This window comes from Wyeomyia smithii, chromosome 3 (genome assembly GCF_029784165.1).
Source record: "Wyeomyia smithii strain HCP4-BCI-WySm-NY-G18 chromosome 3, ASM2978416v1, whole genome shotgun sequence".
Lineage (NCBI taxonomy): Eukaryota > Metazoa > Arthropoda > Insecta > Diptera > Culicidae > Wyeomyia > Wyeomyia smithii.
Window position 1 is genome coordinate 227,016,634 of NC_073696.1, and position 15,745 is coordinate 227,032,378.

Below are 15,745 nucleotides of genomic sequence, written 5' to 3' on the forward strand. Positions count from 1 at the left end.
TGTCAGGCCTAACCTAGGGAGGGAAACGAAACCACTTGGACTAGAAGTTCCCGTGTGTGCGCGGGCAGAACAGAGCAGCAACAACAATCTTTGGTGGTGACGAAAAAAAGAAGGAATACAATATTCGATGCATTATCCTACTATGACGATATGGAGCCTGTTTGGATGTCTGGCCATCCTCGCGGGGACTGCCTGGGCGGCGTATGAAAGACGTGAGTACTTTATTATCAAATTCTCTGTTACATTTCATTTTCAAATAATATGATTGCACTCGTCATTGAAAACTCTTAACCCTGCGAGCTAATTTAGTGTTAAAGTAGCCTAACGACCCGTTCTGGTTCAAGGAAAGATAACAATGAATGGCTGTTTACCACAAACACCTGCTCGGTTTATGTTTGGTGGCGAAAATTTCGCAACAAACTCGCGGGCGATGTTTGTTTGTTTGTTTGATTGTTTGTACGGCGTTGACCACTGCTCGGGGACTACGAACGGTTAAGGTTAAACCGCTGCCGGACGTCGTGTTGTCCCTTGACTGTACAATTTAGGGGAAAGTGTTAATCAATTATTCGAGCAATGCTAATTATAAACCGGCGTTAATTTGACTATTCATTCATCGAAGCAATAAAGTTAACACAGCAATTTGGACACACGACAGGCATCCGGCGACGGTCACACCGTCAGCATGTTGCAATTGGTGACATTGAAACGACAAACTCTTCACCGCGCTGCTCTTGAAATGGTTATCACCGGGCGCATAAAAATTCGACTGACTAACCAACGAAAAATCCGCCCGAGCGAACGCGCAAGAACGGTTTATCTCGAAATCAGCCCCGATGGATGGATGAGGTGGCATTTTCTGAAAGGTTGCAGCGATCGGCCATCGGCAGCCGATCCGCTCACCACACGGTTCTGCTGAGTGCGTCCGAGTGGCCTGTCTTGAAGGCTGAATTATTTGGTCATGGAAGTGAGTGAGTGTGAGTGTGTGCTTTTCCCGCTGCTATGCTCAGCTACGCAACGTTTTTAGAGCCCAGCCGACCTTTGGTGGTGCTTAGTTTGGGCAATGCACCACTCCGCAATAGGTCGCGATGTATTGTTTTCAGAAGAACATAAAACACTGTATCCGGCTAAACTCTAACGATGAGGTTATGTGCGAAGATGGTACTAATCTTTACGCTGCGCTGTGGCAATTCTACCATATGCACTTGTGAACTCCCCACTGATCTTCTTTGGCTTTCAAAATTCAAATTATCGAACTCGTTTTAACTGTTTCTGTACGTTAATGTTAAAAAACTAAATATTAATTCTGATGAAAATATTTATGAAACGAATATTTTTTATTTCAACACGGTAGATCTAGGAAATAGATGGCAAGGTAGAATAACAGTGCATAGCTTGCATTTGATATATCATTATTATTTAACTTTGTGAAATTATACTTCCCTGATTTGATATTCTGAATATTTTTTGCTTATTTTCGACAAGGACTGAATTTTAATATTACATATTAAAATATCCTCCGGTATAGGAACATGAGAGCTGAATAACGGACAGCGAAAAGTTTGCAGATGCAAAAAATGTATTCATAACCTGTTGCAGTTGACCGCCAGTTAATTATTCAACGAAACCAAAGCACAGCCAAAATTTTGATCCAAACAGAAGAGACAGTTTTTTTTTCGTTTTTGATTTTATACAATCGTTTTAGTTAACACAGAAATACCCCTTGAATTTGGAGTTCATATCCAATAAGACCAGATCTCCCAGATACTTTCGAGGTAAGCCAGTTGTACGAGTCTCGGCTCGTGAGAGACCGTTAGTGTCAGTAGAATCGTAGCGCTAGCCCTGCAATCGTCCTGTACACTAAACAGTTGGCTGCGAAGTCTGTGTATAATAAACAGAAGGTCGAGCTCCGAATCGGAATGTAACATCAGGGCTTTGCTTTGCTTTTAACAATTTCAACTTCGTTCGGCTACGCACCCTACTTAATATCGAGATCCTCCGAAGTTATACATTTGTTAGTTTATTCTGGAAGATTCCCTCGTTTTCGCGCCTCATCTGTCCCGATCCACTGTATCGTACGCTGCTTTGAAATCGATGAACATATGATGCGTGAACACATTCTACCTACTCACAACATTTTTGTAGAATCTGTCGGAGTGGAAAGATTCAATCTGATGCTGTCCCACGAACCATCGGTTTTTTAAAGTTGTGTTAACAAGCGTTATATTACATAGTTGAGGGTTTCCAGCTTGTAACTCTTCTCGTAGATGGGACAGACGACTACCTCCATCGCTCTGCGGATATATTTTTTTTTCACTTCCCAAAAGTCAGAGATGACCCAGTACAGTATTCTAGCAAGTGTTACAATATCATTTTAGTGGTACTCAACCTGTCAGTCGTCTTTACCGGTGCACAGTGGTATGAGAGCTCAAAAACCTAAATTAATCCACCTAGCGGTCAGACCCAGCCTTTCTCATTCAAACTTATTATTCGTAAAAATAGATTTACATGGACGCTTCAATCCAATAAAAGTATATTCACTCTTTGGGTTCTAAAATATTGATGTTGTAATTGAAGTATAAAATATGAAATTTGACGTAATGTTAGTGCTTAAGAAATAGCGAAATAAAAGAAATGACTTTAAATTTCGAACAATTTCATCACGAGCGATACTTGGAACGTTCAAATAGTACGAAACCGCATTTAAATTATGTTGAGTCCACGTATATTGATCAAAGCAGGTATAGTTTTAAATAGTCTTTGAATTTCTTTTCGCTCCATAACTTTTGAACCACATATCAAGTTTTTATGAAGTTGGTTGTTCATAAGTTTAAGAGATAACTCATCGTATGACGCTAGTTATGTTGAATAAGTCGTGTAATCTTTGAGATAATAGACTCGCTGTTTTAACAATTTAATATATAACGGTTGCTTAAGTTCGATTATAATCGAATAAAATGGGAAAGTATAGAGCAGTCGAATTATGAAACCACTTGTTCAATAATAATTCATCAGTTAACCCTTACCTAGCCCGTTCATCTGATATCAATATTGTTCAAATCGGTTGTGTAGTTTCTGAGATAATGAAGTTTCGTGATTTTTACATTTCGATACATTACAGACGAAGTTACAGTCCGATTACAGTTAAATTCAATAGGGTGTAATGAGGCAGCTGGACCTCTCATTTGACACTAATTTAGTGTAAACCGGTTCAGCCATCTTTGAGAAAAGTGAGTGTGTTTAAGTAGTCTTGTAAATATTTTACTTTTCATAGCTGGATTTCTCATTTTGAAACATAACAGGCTATTACTTTGCCTCCGTCCGATTGCAAAAAAATCAATAGGGTCTTATGGGGCAACTAGACCTTCCATTTGACACCGATTTTATGAAAATCAGTCCAGCCATCTCTGAGAAACATGAGTGAGATTAAATAGTCTCGAGAACACGTTTCTTTCCATAACTTTTGAACCACATGTTCAATCTTAATGAAATTCAAAAGTTAAGGGTTTTTTAGGTAGGCCGTTCATTTGAAATCAATTTTGTCCAAATCGGTTGCGTAGTTTTTGAGATATTGATGTTTCGTGATTTTTACATTTTGATACATAACCTCTAAACTAGAAATCCGATTACAATAAAATTCAATAGGGTCTTATGGGGCAAATAGACCTTGCATTAGCAATCAATTTCATTGAAACCGGTCCAGCCACCTCTGAGAAAATCGAGTGAGATTGGGAGAGCGTTACACCCACACACATACACACACATACAGAAAATGCTCAGCTCGTCGAACTGAGTCGAGCGATATACGACATTCGGCCCTTTGGAGCACTTTTATGCCTTTAGTTTTTTCAGTGATTGCTATACCTTTATAGGGGAAAGGCAAAAAGGTGCATATACACACGTACACACCCATACACAAACATATACACCTATACATGCATATATGCAGAAAATGCTCGATTCGTCGAACTGAGTCGAGTAGCATATGATACTCGGCCATTTGGATCACTTTTCTACCTTTTATTTAGCCAGTGATCGTTAGGAGAAAGTCAATATGTTTACTTTCATTATGTGATTTCACATTTTTATGAACAACGGACAAAGTTATAATCCGATTACAATGAAATCCAATAGCAACCTATGGGGCAGCTAGACCTTTCATTTGACACTAATTTTGTGAAAATGGGTTAAGCCATCTCTGAGAAAAATGAGTGAGTTTAAACAACCTCAGGATAACTTTTCTTTACATAACTTTTGAACCATATGTTCAATCATAACGAAATTTGAAAGTTAAGGGTTCTGAAGACAACCCAATGATTTGAAACCAGTTTTATTGAAATCGGTTATGTGGTTTCTCAGATATTGAGGTTTCATGATTTTTACATTTTGATACATAACCTCTAAACTAAAAATCCGATTACAATGAAATTCAATAGCAACCTATGGCGCAACTAGACCTTTCATTTGCAATTAATTTTATGAAAATTGGTTCAGCAATCTCTGAGAAAAGTGAGTGAGAAAAAAAAGTTGCACATACACACACACATACACACATACATACATACAGAAAATGCTCCGTTCGTCGAAAGGGGTCGAGTGGTATATGACATTCGGCCATTGGGACCACTTTTATACCTTTGGTTTTTCCAGTGATTGCTATACCTTTCTAGGAGAAAGGCAAAACGTGAACTTAATCCATTTGCTCACCAAATAATGGTTTAATTGACATACTATCTTCCGAAGATATTTAATATATAAAAAGGCTCAAATCATGACTAAAAGTTTTAGTTCGAAACTTAACCGCTAGTGGCGCTGCAAAATATAACTTTTCAGTCTAGCATTTTAGAGAAATGGTTTTTTCAGCAAAGTTATAGATAAAGTTCTTACAAAAAACTTTGCCGAAGACACTTTTCTTCTAACTCTTCTTGTTTTGGATATATAACTTTTCATATTAGACTTGTCTTTAAAATTAGTTTTTTTTTTCAAATATACAAAAAACTGTAACATTAAGAAGGTTATAATGTTTAGCATATATTTGTATATCACTGAAACACACAACTTTGTGGAAGACACAAAAAAGATAGCTTCCATACACACCGAGTTATTGCCAAAAAATGTTAAAAAATCATCATTTTTCGTACACACCAAGAACACAAAAAAGCAAAAACTAGCAGACGAAACCTGTATAGAATGAAATAATATCATAATCACTCTACGAAATCTATTTGAACGTTCGTCCCTTTTAGTATCTTCATTGCCTGATATGAAATTCAAAAAGACAGTTCATAGTGCAATTACAGGGCGAATATGTCATAAACTTCAACTAGTAATAGCATTGGACAAAATCTCGCAAAGAATAGATCTCACTGTATCGATCTTTTTTTAAGTACTATAAATCTAGTAGGCATTGCCTAGTTCCTATTGGCCAGCTATTCGTGGAGACACAGGAAAGCCGGAACAAAGACATCAAGAAGTATGATGAACTCGCTGAAATATTTGAAAACGAAAAATAATTTTTACCTTCATAGATACAGATTAGACCACACCAGAAAGTTTTCTGGAACAGTTGTAAATGTTGATTTACTACACCGTTTACTGGAATCAACCGATCCAGTTATCAGCAGTTTGCGAGAAAAGCCACCTAATGAGCTCAGCGGTGATGCAAAATACAGGCTAGATATTAATGAGCAGGATGATACTAATTCTGATAAGGATGATTTTTCAACTTTATATTTTTTATACATTTATTTAAGCAAAATGATTACATGAAAATATAATTTAACTATTGGAACAATGCAACAGATGATACAACATTTGTAATTTGAAAAAGATATGCAGTGATCAGTAATCTGGCCAACGTTTTGACGTGTATTGTCATCGAAAAAGTTTAGTAAGGCTGTTTTTGAAACAAAACTTAGGCAATGAAGATACTGGAAGGTACAAACGTTCAAAGTGATTTCGTAGAGTGATTATGATATCATTTCATTCCATACAGGTCTGCTAGTTTTTGCTTTTTTGTGTTCTTGGTGTGTACAAAAAATGATCCTTTTTTAACATTTTTTGACAATAACTCGGTTTGTGTGGAAGCTATCTCTTTTGTGTCTTCTACAAAGTTATGTACTTTAATGATATACAAATATATGCCGAATATTGTTACCTTCTAAATGTTACAGTCTATTGTATATTTGAAAAATACTAATTTTAAAGACAATATCCAAAACAAGAAGAGTTAGAAGAAAAGTTTCTTCGGCAAAGTTTTTTGTAAGAACTTTATCTATAACGTTGCTGAAAAAACCATTTCTCTAAAATGTAAGACTAAAAAGTTAGATTTTGCAGCGCCACTAGCGGTTGAGTTTCGAACTAAAACTTTTTGTCATGTTTTGAGCCTTTTTATATACTAAATATCTTTGGAAGATAGTATGTCAATAAAACCATTATTTGAAGAGCAAATGAATTTAGTTCACGTTTTTGAGCTCTCGTACCACTGTGCGGTAACTTTGTTGTTTTTCAGCCTTTGAATCTCATGCTGGATTGCTTGGAGGTCGGGAGCTGGTATTTGGTCATCCACTACTGGCTCACCTAGGTCAATTTTATTTCCGTTTTTATTTCCTACGATGTTTAAGGATTACGTCAGGGAATGGCTTTTCGTGTTTGATGCATCTGCAAACTGGCGGTTTTCTATCGCGCGTTGGTCCGATACATACGTTGTAGCTAATCGACGGCTACATAAAGCGTGCTCCAGATGTCCTGGTCTCAATTCCATCATGTCGCTTCTCGCATGCGCTAGACGAGGGCATACGAAGAAGACATACTCGGTGGTCTTTTCTCATTCACGCACTCGGGACACTTCGGGGACCCCACGTTATCAAACCTTTGTAAATACTGCCTGAGCAACCATGGTCTAGAGCTTTGGACCACACTTCTGGCCCACCATACCTTAGTATGGAAGAAACCACGCTAGTTAATAAGAAATTTTCGCTTGCTGTCATACCCTGCTGAGCTATTCGAAAACGTACGAGATAATGCTGCCGTAGCCGTTGAGGCCCTCTTACAGGCATAGTCGACTCCCAAACGCAAGCTTATTGTCGATCATAACCCTCAGAAGCTTCAAAGGTCGCTTTAAGGTAATGGTGTAGTCTCTGACTCTATTCATCGCCTGTTGCTCTGATTTACGAATGTTAACAACCATGAAATTGTATGTTATTCCGTCAACTCGACCTCTTCGATCGATTCGTCATAGGCCTCAAGCGCTACTTCGTTCGCAAAGATACCACACCGTCATACATGACATTCCAAAACACCGGGTCCAGGATGTAACTTTTTGGAGCTCCTGCGGTGGCTGGGACGCACTTCTGACCCACTTAATTCTGGAAGTAGTTTTTCAAAAACATTAAAAATGAAACCAGCTCGTGGATTCCCTAAGGATAAGCACTATGGAATACCAGCTGGCGCTGGAACACATTCTTTACGTCAAGCCTGACGATTGCGCAATAGCGAATGCCTCTTCTCTTATGTTGGTGTGCAGTCTCTGTCGTCTTGGTTACGGAGAATATCCAACTGCTTACTTGCCAAACCATGTTCACCATCTGTTCACTTCACATAATAATAATCCTCTCAAGCATCTTGCTCGCAGTGTTCAGCAGTCAGATAGACCTGTATGCCAGTATGGCAGTTCCCCAGCCTTCGACGATAGAGCAAGTCTCTATCGCTTCCACCTCTCCGGGAAGTGGTAGTAGTCCAGGCACTTCTGCATGACTGGCCGGAACAGCTCGGGAAGTACTTTTATGGCCGTCTTGATGGCCAGGTTCAGGGTTCCTTACGATCCCAGTGCCTTGTTCACCTTCAAGGAGTTGGTGATCATGATGAGCTTCTCATTCATAACTCTCATCTTCATCTTAGCCTCAGCATGGCTGTTGTCGCCAAGTATTGGCCGACCATCCCTGGCGAGTCTCGACAACTGCAGATCATGGACTGGGGTCGTGGAATGAAAATGCATGGCTTTCGCCACACGTTGTGGTCTACACCAGCGGTTCTCAACCTTTTTTTGTCCGCGTACCCCTTGGCGACATTTTCCAAATCAATTGTACCCCCTGGCTTGGAGTGTTCTCGTAGAATGGGAGATAGCAGTGATAGATTATGTTGTGGTAGTCTAGTTTAGGTTTCAAATTTAACTATGATTTGTTTGATTGCTACAGTCATGTTTTAAGAGCAAGTTAGAACAACTATTGAAGTATTATAAAACAAAATTACTTCGCCCGCCATTACTAATTTTTCTTTCGCGTACCCCCTGAAGGTTTTCGCGTACCCCTAAGGGTACGCGTACCCCAGGTTGAGAACTTCTGGTCTACACCATAACGGACCGACTCGTTGTTTCTATTGGTGTAGTTATCGTCTACCTCGTCCAGTTCATGATCAGTCCTGGGTTGGAAAACGTGCATCAATGATCGACTTTGCACCATTTCTGCTGTATGCAAATTTGGTCGCAATGTTGGCCAGATCTAAGTTGAGATTTGTAAACGGTTTTAGCAAGATCTGTGCTCCACTGTTGTTGTGACATTACATATGAAGCAGGTTTTTCTAAAAGCACCAGTGTTGCCTATCCCTAGTAACAATTTCGGTTTTATCAAAGTTTTATAGCGCTTAATGCAGCCAAAACAGCGCTTTAAAACTTTGATAAAACCAGTTTTGTTACTTGGGATGTTATGTGTGACTTTAGTGTGTTCCGTTTGAAGTCTAGAATCTACGTAGGTTTCTGCAACAATTCCATTTTTCCTCTCGATTTAGTCGTATTCTGTTATCCAGCCATTTTTTTTACATCCGCGCACTGGATTTTATCCGTGTATATCGAGCCTCTTCGACCACGTGCGCCTAGTCTGTTTGCTTTCTCGTTTCCGGGAATTTTGCAGTGCCCTGGTACCTAAATGGCAGTCCAGATTGGCGTGTTTTTGAGTCTCCTGAATCCATGCGTGACGAGCTGAAGGAGACTCGAGTGCCTTGATCGCGCCGAGTGAATCACTGATGATGGCGATTGGCTTGTTAGATGGAGTCGTAGTTGCTGTAAAGATTGCGACTGGTTTCACTGTGAAGAACAAAGTCATGTCTGGAAGTCGGTAGAATTTATCGTCGAGACTTTCGTGGATATCGAAACCAACCCTTTCGTATGCTTTGGCGGTCCGTGATTGTGTGGATATTTTTCTAGGAGAAGCTCCACTGTTGCAATTCTTAAGCATTTCGGATTTCAGTTCGTGAGTGGTAGATGTTTCAAGCTGCAGTCTGTACGCAATGGAAAGGACCAACCCCTGTATCCGGTACAATGCACCTACGATACTGGAGGGATCGCCAATCATTACTTGGAACGTTTTTACTATTAGATTTTTTTCAATAAAGTGGAGGATATTCCCTGACAAGCCCCTGATTGCCAACTGCTGGGTGGCTTTTGGGCTCGATTGTATCATGTTGTCAGATCAATAGATACTATTGGCATGCTCACTTTGGCATGCTTGGCATGCTCACTCCCGTTTTTGGTCTGCTTGAGTCTTCGTCCGGATACTCCCGTCCCAAGTCCTGATCGAAAAGCGTGTTGACGAGGGCCGTTAGTTTCCAGGAATTGTTTGGCCGTCTGTTGGCTTATCTCTCCATCTCTCTCGCATCTCTCTTAGATATGCAGCTAGTTAATGAGATCGGTCTGTAACCAGCAGGATTCTGAACAAACCAAAGTGGAACTTCTGAAGTGAAAAATGCATGTCTACAAAATATTTCCATAAATTCAGTCAACCCATGAAAGTCAAAATTTTTGCATTTCTAAAATACACAGTGTTAAAAACGAAAAAGTTTTGGTTAGAAAAATTTTAGAGAAATTGTTTACTGGGCACGAATTTTGTATTATCTGCCGAAAAAACTGTTTCTTAAATAGTCAATTGTTGTTCAAAGAAATTAGAAGTATACACCCAATTTTTGTTCCGATAGTATATAACCATATCGTTAAAACTTTCAAGGCGTTGGCCAAAAACATCTCTTGGATGACCGCGATACCAACCTTTTCGGCGGCGTTGTGCAAGATCATTGTACTCCTAGTATGTGTAGGTCAACAATTTTGCACAACATTTGCTCATGAAAATGTAAATAATGTTAATGAACACTAGCTAGAGTTCACAGCCAAAAGACCGCTAGAAATGCCAGCAGAGAACGCAACACAAACATGTATACCCTTACTGGACCATACTGCAGAGACAGTCACAGAGTAGCGCGCGCAGTGTGCCGACCAATTGTTCCGTCCGTTCGCTTGACTACCAGCCAGGCCGATATCGTCAAGCGGCAAAGACATGCATTTATGACTCGCTCGGTCACAAAAAATTACCGATATTTCGTCATAGAAGCGGCGAACGCGTCAACCTCCGTGTCAGCCCTATTACCGGTGAATGAACGAACGAATCAACATGCATACATACCATGCTCTGGGGCGTCCCTTCAAATTACCGACCTCTCGGCACGGATTTTGCCCGGCAAGGCGCGAGACTGCGATTTAAGCCGGGATTTCCCCCGGCAACGGCATCGAATGCTTGCTTGATGATAATAGGCTGCAGTCTAAATTTCGTCAGTCTTAGCAATTAATTGTGAGCTTAGCTGCTGCGGTGTTTGCACGCGACTTCAGACAGCGCACTTTAAGCTCAGGAGAGCATTGTTCTTCGATCGATGCAAGTGCACCCCGGCTCATGGGCTAATGATTAAATTGCCAATAACCAGATGTATTAAAATTCGCCTATAAAATCGCCTATAACCGATATCTGATCAAAAAATTCCAAGACGCTTCAAGAAAATGTTAGTTATAATATAAATCCACATGGTACAAAAATTTCATTACTGAAGAAAAGATAGTAACAGTTGAAATTTTGTATATTACTTTAAAAAGGAAATAACATCAGGTAAAGACAAAATTAACTTCGGAATTGTAAGGCGAAACACTCTAATCTAACAACCGCAATCAGGAGAAGAACCAATCGAAGCTCCCCTTTCAACTAGTGAACTTTACCGCAAATTTCAACACAAAGTGGGTCTAGGGGTGATTACCTATTCCCACCGTTCAACCGAGTCAAAATTCCGAAACTTCATCCAACCGTCATCATCGCCATACCAATAAGTCGCTCTGTACCTACTAGTAACTTAACTGGCAAGGCTACTACCGAGCCACCTAGAGTGCCAGCCAGAGTGTGCAGAAAGGCCAGACAAGACAACTCTCACTCTTTCTGCACGAACATATGCCGGCTGGTAAATAGGTCAGTCTGTCAGCCGCTGTTCCACACCACTGCCGCCGCCAACGGCCGTCCACATTCACGTTTATTGGGTATGTAGCTAAAAATGTAACTTGCTATTCGATGTGGTTTCATGGTTTTGGAGATGCAGTTTTACAGAAAACTTGGCACCTAGCCGGGGCCTTCAAGGTAGTAAACCTCGATGAAGAAATGTGTGCGTTTACGGTGGTGATTAATCATGGTGTAAAACTTACTGGGTTTTTATATCAGCCGGACCCACAGATTAATGCACTGTGCAACTGTGCACTAGAGCCTCGTGAGTTTCCCACCTGTTGAGGAAATATTTTTACTTCCCATTCAATCGTGGATTCTCCCAGAGTTATTACAAGATTATTAAGAAGAAGCGGAAACTGTAACACGTGGTGCCCTGCAAGCCTGCTACCACTGAAACCGAAAGTAATGACGACACGTGGACCGTAACGGAATGAAATGCTATTATTGAGAGGTAAACATAACCCCGGGGCACGGAACGGTAACCGTGGCGCATCACACGCATGAAGAATGGCGGTAAAACGTGGACGATGATATCATAATTTCCACAACGCGGGCACCCATTTCGTACAATCATGTTACGCCGACGGCTACCGGGTGTAAATATCTGGTTAACCTAGCTTCGGCGTATCAATCTAGCCATTGGCATTCGCCAAGCCGCCGCGTGTGACGTGTGTAACTGGCTTTGAGCACTTTCGATCCACGCCGTTCCGACTGGCTGTCAGGGATAGCAGTTGTGAAGAAGGTGTTACAGAACAATTGAAGGGATATTTCTTTTTTGGTGTTTTCTAAAACTATTGGTTCTGGTGAATTAAAAAATACAACAACGCAGTAAAGCACTGCAATTTGAAAAAAAAAAGCTTTTAAACAGAATTTCAGCCGGAAAAATAATAAAACTCATCAAACGCCAGCAATCAAGGCAATTATGTCTTGTCAATTGTTAAAACGTTGATTTTGCTGTATAAGCCTTTTTGTTCTATTAGCTGGGTTCTGATTCAGATGTATCGGTTCTTTAGGCACAGTTTATGTTTGCGTGTGGCAAGCTTTAAGCTGCATAAAATTTTTAATATTGTTAGAATTCGTTTCAGATATAAGATATTAATTCAACTTACAAAATTTGGGTTTTCAATCAGAGCAACAATTATTATTTGATTTTAGCACTAGTTTAATATTTTATATTTGTGATTCACTTCAATATTCAATGGCGAGTCTGCTTAATATTGCAGTTTAAGATCAATAAGGTGCTGGCGGCGGGATATTTTTAGTTGTTCTTTTTCTTATAAGAAAATGTGATATTCCGTAACGCAGGTGATCTTATCGATATTGTTTCCTTTGTTTCTGATGTGTATAATTGACTATACCAGTGGGTGAGGGTGTTTTTGGGAACCGGATAGTATGCTCTGAGGTCATAAATCGATCTCAGACGCCATTTTGAATTTAAAGACAGCGACTTTCGGAATCTGGAAAATAACCTAAAGGGCCAAGTACAACAAAATACCGATATTAAAAAAAACGGCAAGTAGTCCAGAGGCCAAAAATTCATTCCAAACGTTCTAAGTTCCGTCTTCCGGTTTCAAGATTATAACCTTAGACTGCCAAATTCCAGAAACGAAAGGATGCTCAGAGGCTTCAAAAATGGCCCCAAATGCTTTTATCAAATTTAAAATAGTTACTTCAAATCTCAAAAAATACAGCCTAAGATTTACCTTTAAACATAACTATGTTATGTTTCCGATATCAAAATTATGCGCAAAGGCAACTTATGAACAATATACAACAATATCGCACGCTAGCCTGAAGGGCTAATGCGGTCTCGATCAACTAGATTAGAGGAGAGCGGGGAGATCTGTGAAATGTCCACGGTCCAGACAAAATTTTTAGAATTCATATGGGCAGATGTCCAGGGAGAGGGAGGGGGGCTTAAGATCATTAAAAATCTGTCCACGAATTCGTTACCGATATTGTTTTTGGCACATTTTCTATGTTGTAGGATAAGTACAACGATACACCGTGCTCCAGTGCTGAGTCGAGAAAATTTTCAGCTCGAAACGATCCTCGACCTGATCGGGAATCGAACCCGACATCCATGCTTGTCTTTTCTCCTCAGAAACCCTCTAGAGTGCAGGAGAACATCTTGCACTGCGAAAACAACTGCTCTCACACTAAAGAGCTAATCAACGCACATGCTAGAAGAGAACGACAGACGATTTTTATCTGGTGAGCTTCCTGAAAGCACCGCGGTGAAATCTGATATCTCTCTCTTGCGAGACAATGAACTATGGTTAGGGTGGTTTACCGGCGAATTTTATTAGCAATAATTCTAACTGAGAAAAGTGCTTTCTCAGGTTCAACTGAATTTGGAAGAACTGTTTAAAGAGCATCAAAAAGAATAGAGAAGTATTTACCTTCGATTCCTTCGGATTCGTATAATGTAAATTCTTGCCTGATCGTCATTTCATTTTCTTCTTCATTCATTTATTTTTCTCAACAATTTCAATAATTGTTCCTCTAAGAATTTCAAATTTATTCATTAATTTGAAACTAAGTTTTGCGATGTGAAAGAAATTTGAAATAAAAATCTGCATGTTTTTTACTAATATGAGTTTCAAAATTATGTTCTTAGTTATCATATAACTGGATTCATTCATTAAAGTTTTCCAAAAACTATTAAATTTATCCAGTGTTGTATCTGGATCGTATAACATCACAAGAGATCAAAACAAGTGGTCCAAATTTTACAGAAAAAAAACTGGGTCGTAATGAAGCATAGGTACTCATAAATGCAAAAACATAACTATGCAGCGAAACGTCCATAGATGCGACCTAAAACGCAAGGCAAAAAATTAATTTCGAATCCAAATTTCTATATATATTTAATTATTTTTCAGTTTTATTTTCAAATAGTACAGAGAGAATGACTTGCGTTTTTCCGCGGACATGATTGTCATTATTTCCCTAAACTAGATTTTCAGAATTTTGTAGTTGAACTAGTAGGTTTATAGACCACGAGTCGCCCCTGGTTTGTATTAGTCAGAAAAAAATAAAAAACCGGTTTTTTACCGGTTTTTATTTTTATGAATACCGAAATACCGGTTTTTCGAAAAGTCCCTAATACCGACCACCCTAACTATGGTGCACTTTCTCACACGTATGAACTTTACGCACAATTATTACACAGCAGAGCTATCTGCGGTGCTTTTTACAGTTTGTTTCATGAGCATGGCAAAAGAGGAAAAGAGATTGGGAGAAAAAAAATAGACTGCGTTGCTCGTGCCGGTCGAGTTTACTCAGGTCGAATTCATTTTCGCAGTGTAGCTACACGAGGACTACACTTTTGCCCGATAGGTTTTTTTTTCACTCTCCAGACTAGGGTTGATATTTGTTGACACTCTTGAGTGAAAGTAAAAAAAGCATCCATAAACGTTATTTTTTTACAATTCTCTCAGAGTTCTCCTTTCCCGCTTTTTGCATGGAAGTGAACTGTCAAAACACCTCATTATATTTCATGCGACGGAAGAAAGACAACAAAATCAGTTTATCAGTTAACGAAGATTGTCAAGACATCGGTCAGTGTCAGTGAAAAAGTGTTTCGGTGAGGTTCATTTTGGTTGAGTAGACTGTTTGTTTTTCTTTTTCGCTTTGAGGTGAAGGTCACTTGGTTGGATTTGTCGTCAAATTTGATTCCGTAACCGTGAACGATGCGCGCGATCTATTTAATCTGAGTATAACAGCAAGTTACTAGGACAAAAATTTAGTGTATCTGAAAGAGTGATGCGATCATTGGAAGTTAAAATTGAAAATGATTGGCTGTAATTTTCGAAGAATTTTGCTGGGGAAAATGACTTTTATCAGCACTGCTCCAGACTACTCACCAGTTGACTCTGTGATGTACTTCTGCGTTTTCTCTGTAGAGTGATTCACCCCTCGTGTTTCTATCAGATGTGGAATGAGCTGGAATTGTGTTTGTCTCTCTGTAAGTTGGTTGAGACACTTTGGAGTGAAGTCAGAAGCAGTGTGGTAAAAGCATTTGTTACACGGAGTCACGTACTGAAAGGGAAGTGCGCGGTGAATTTTTTTCCGCTCTTTCCACATACTGAGAAGAATAACAAGCATGCCGACATCACAACCGTTTGAGTGAGTTAACCGACCGACATCGCTAACCACAGAACCACGGAGACCACCAACTTATGAAACCATTTGTTATTCCAAAATGGCGGCTTCTACAATTTTAAACCTTTTATTGCAACGTCACAAATTAAAAACTCATTTTTTATGTCAATTTTTTCGGTTTTCTACTGTTGATGATGTTGTCATATGAGAAAATGTTGTACTGACAGTGCACAATGCACAATGGTCCAGAAACCGAATTTAGGGGGAAATTCGGGTCTACATTTTAGAGAAAAACTTTCTTCTACAAAGTTGCTACATATGATCAAGCGCTCATTGAA

The 15,745-nt window shown here is 39.5% G+C and overlaps 1 protein-coding gene across 3 annotated transcripts in view; it reads left to right on the plus strand.

The window, feature by feature from the left end:
* LOC129731862 (circadian clock-controlled protein daywake-like) overlaps positions 1-15,745 on the plus strand; it is a 37,975-nt gene that overhangs the window by 8,640 nt on the left and 13,590 nt on the right. For all 3 annotated transcript variants that reach the window (XM_055692218.1, XM_055692219.1, XM_055692220.1), the window contains exon 2: positions 7-212. In XM_055692218.1, coding sequence (XP_055548193.1) covers positions 128-212 — 85 coding nt within the window. In that variant the 5' untranslated portion in view covers positions 7-127. The remainder of the gene's footprint in view (positions 1-6; positions 213-15,745) is intronic.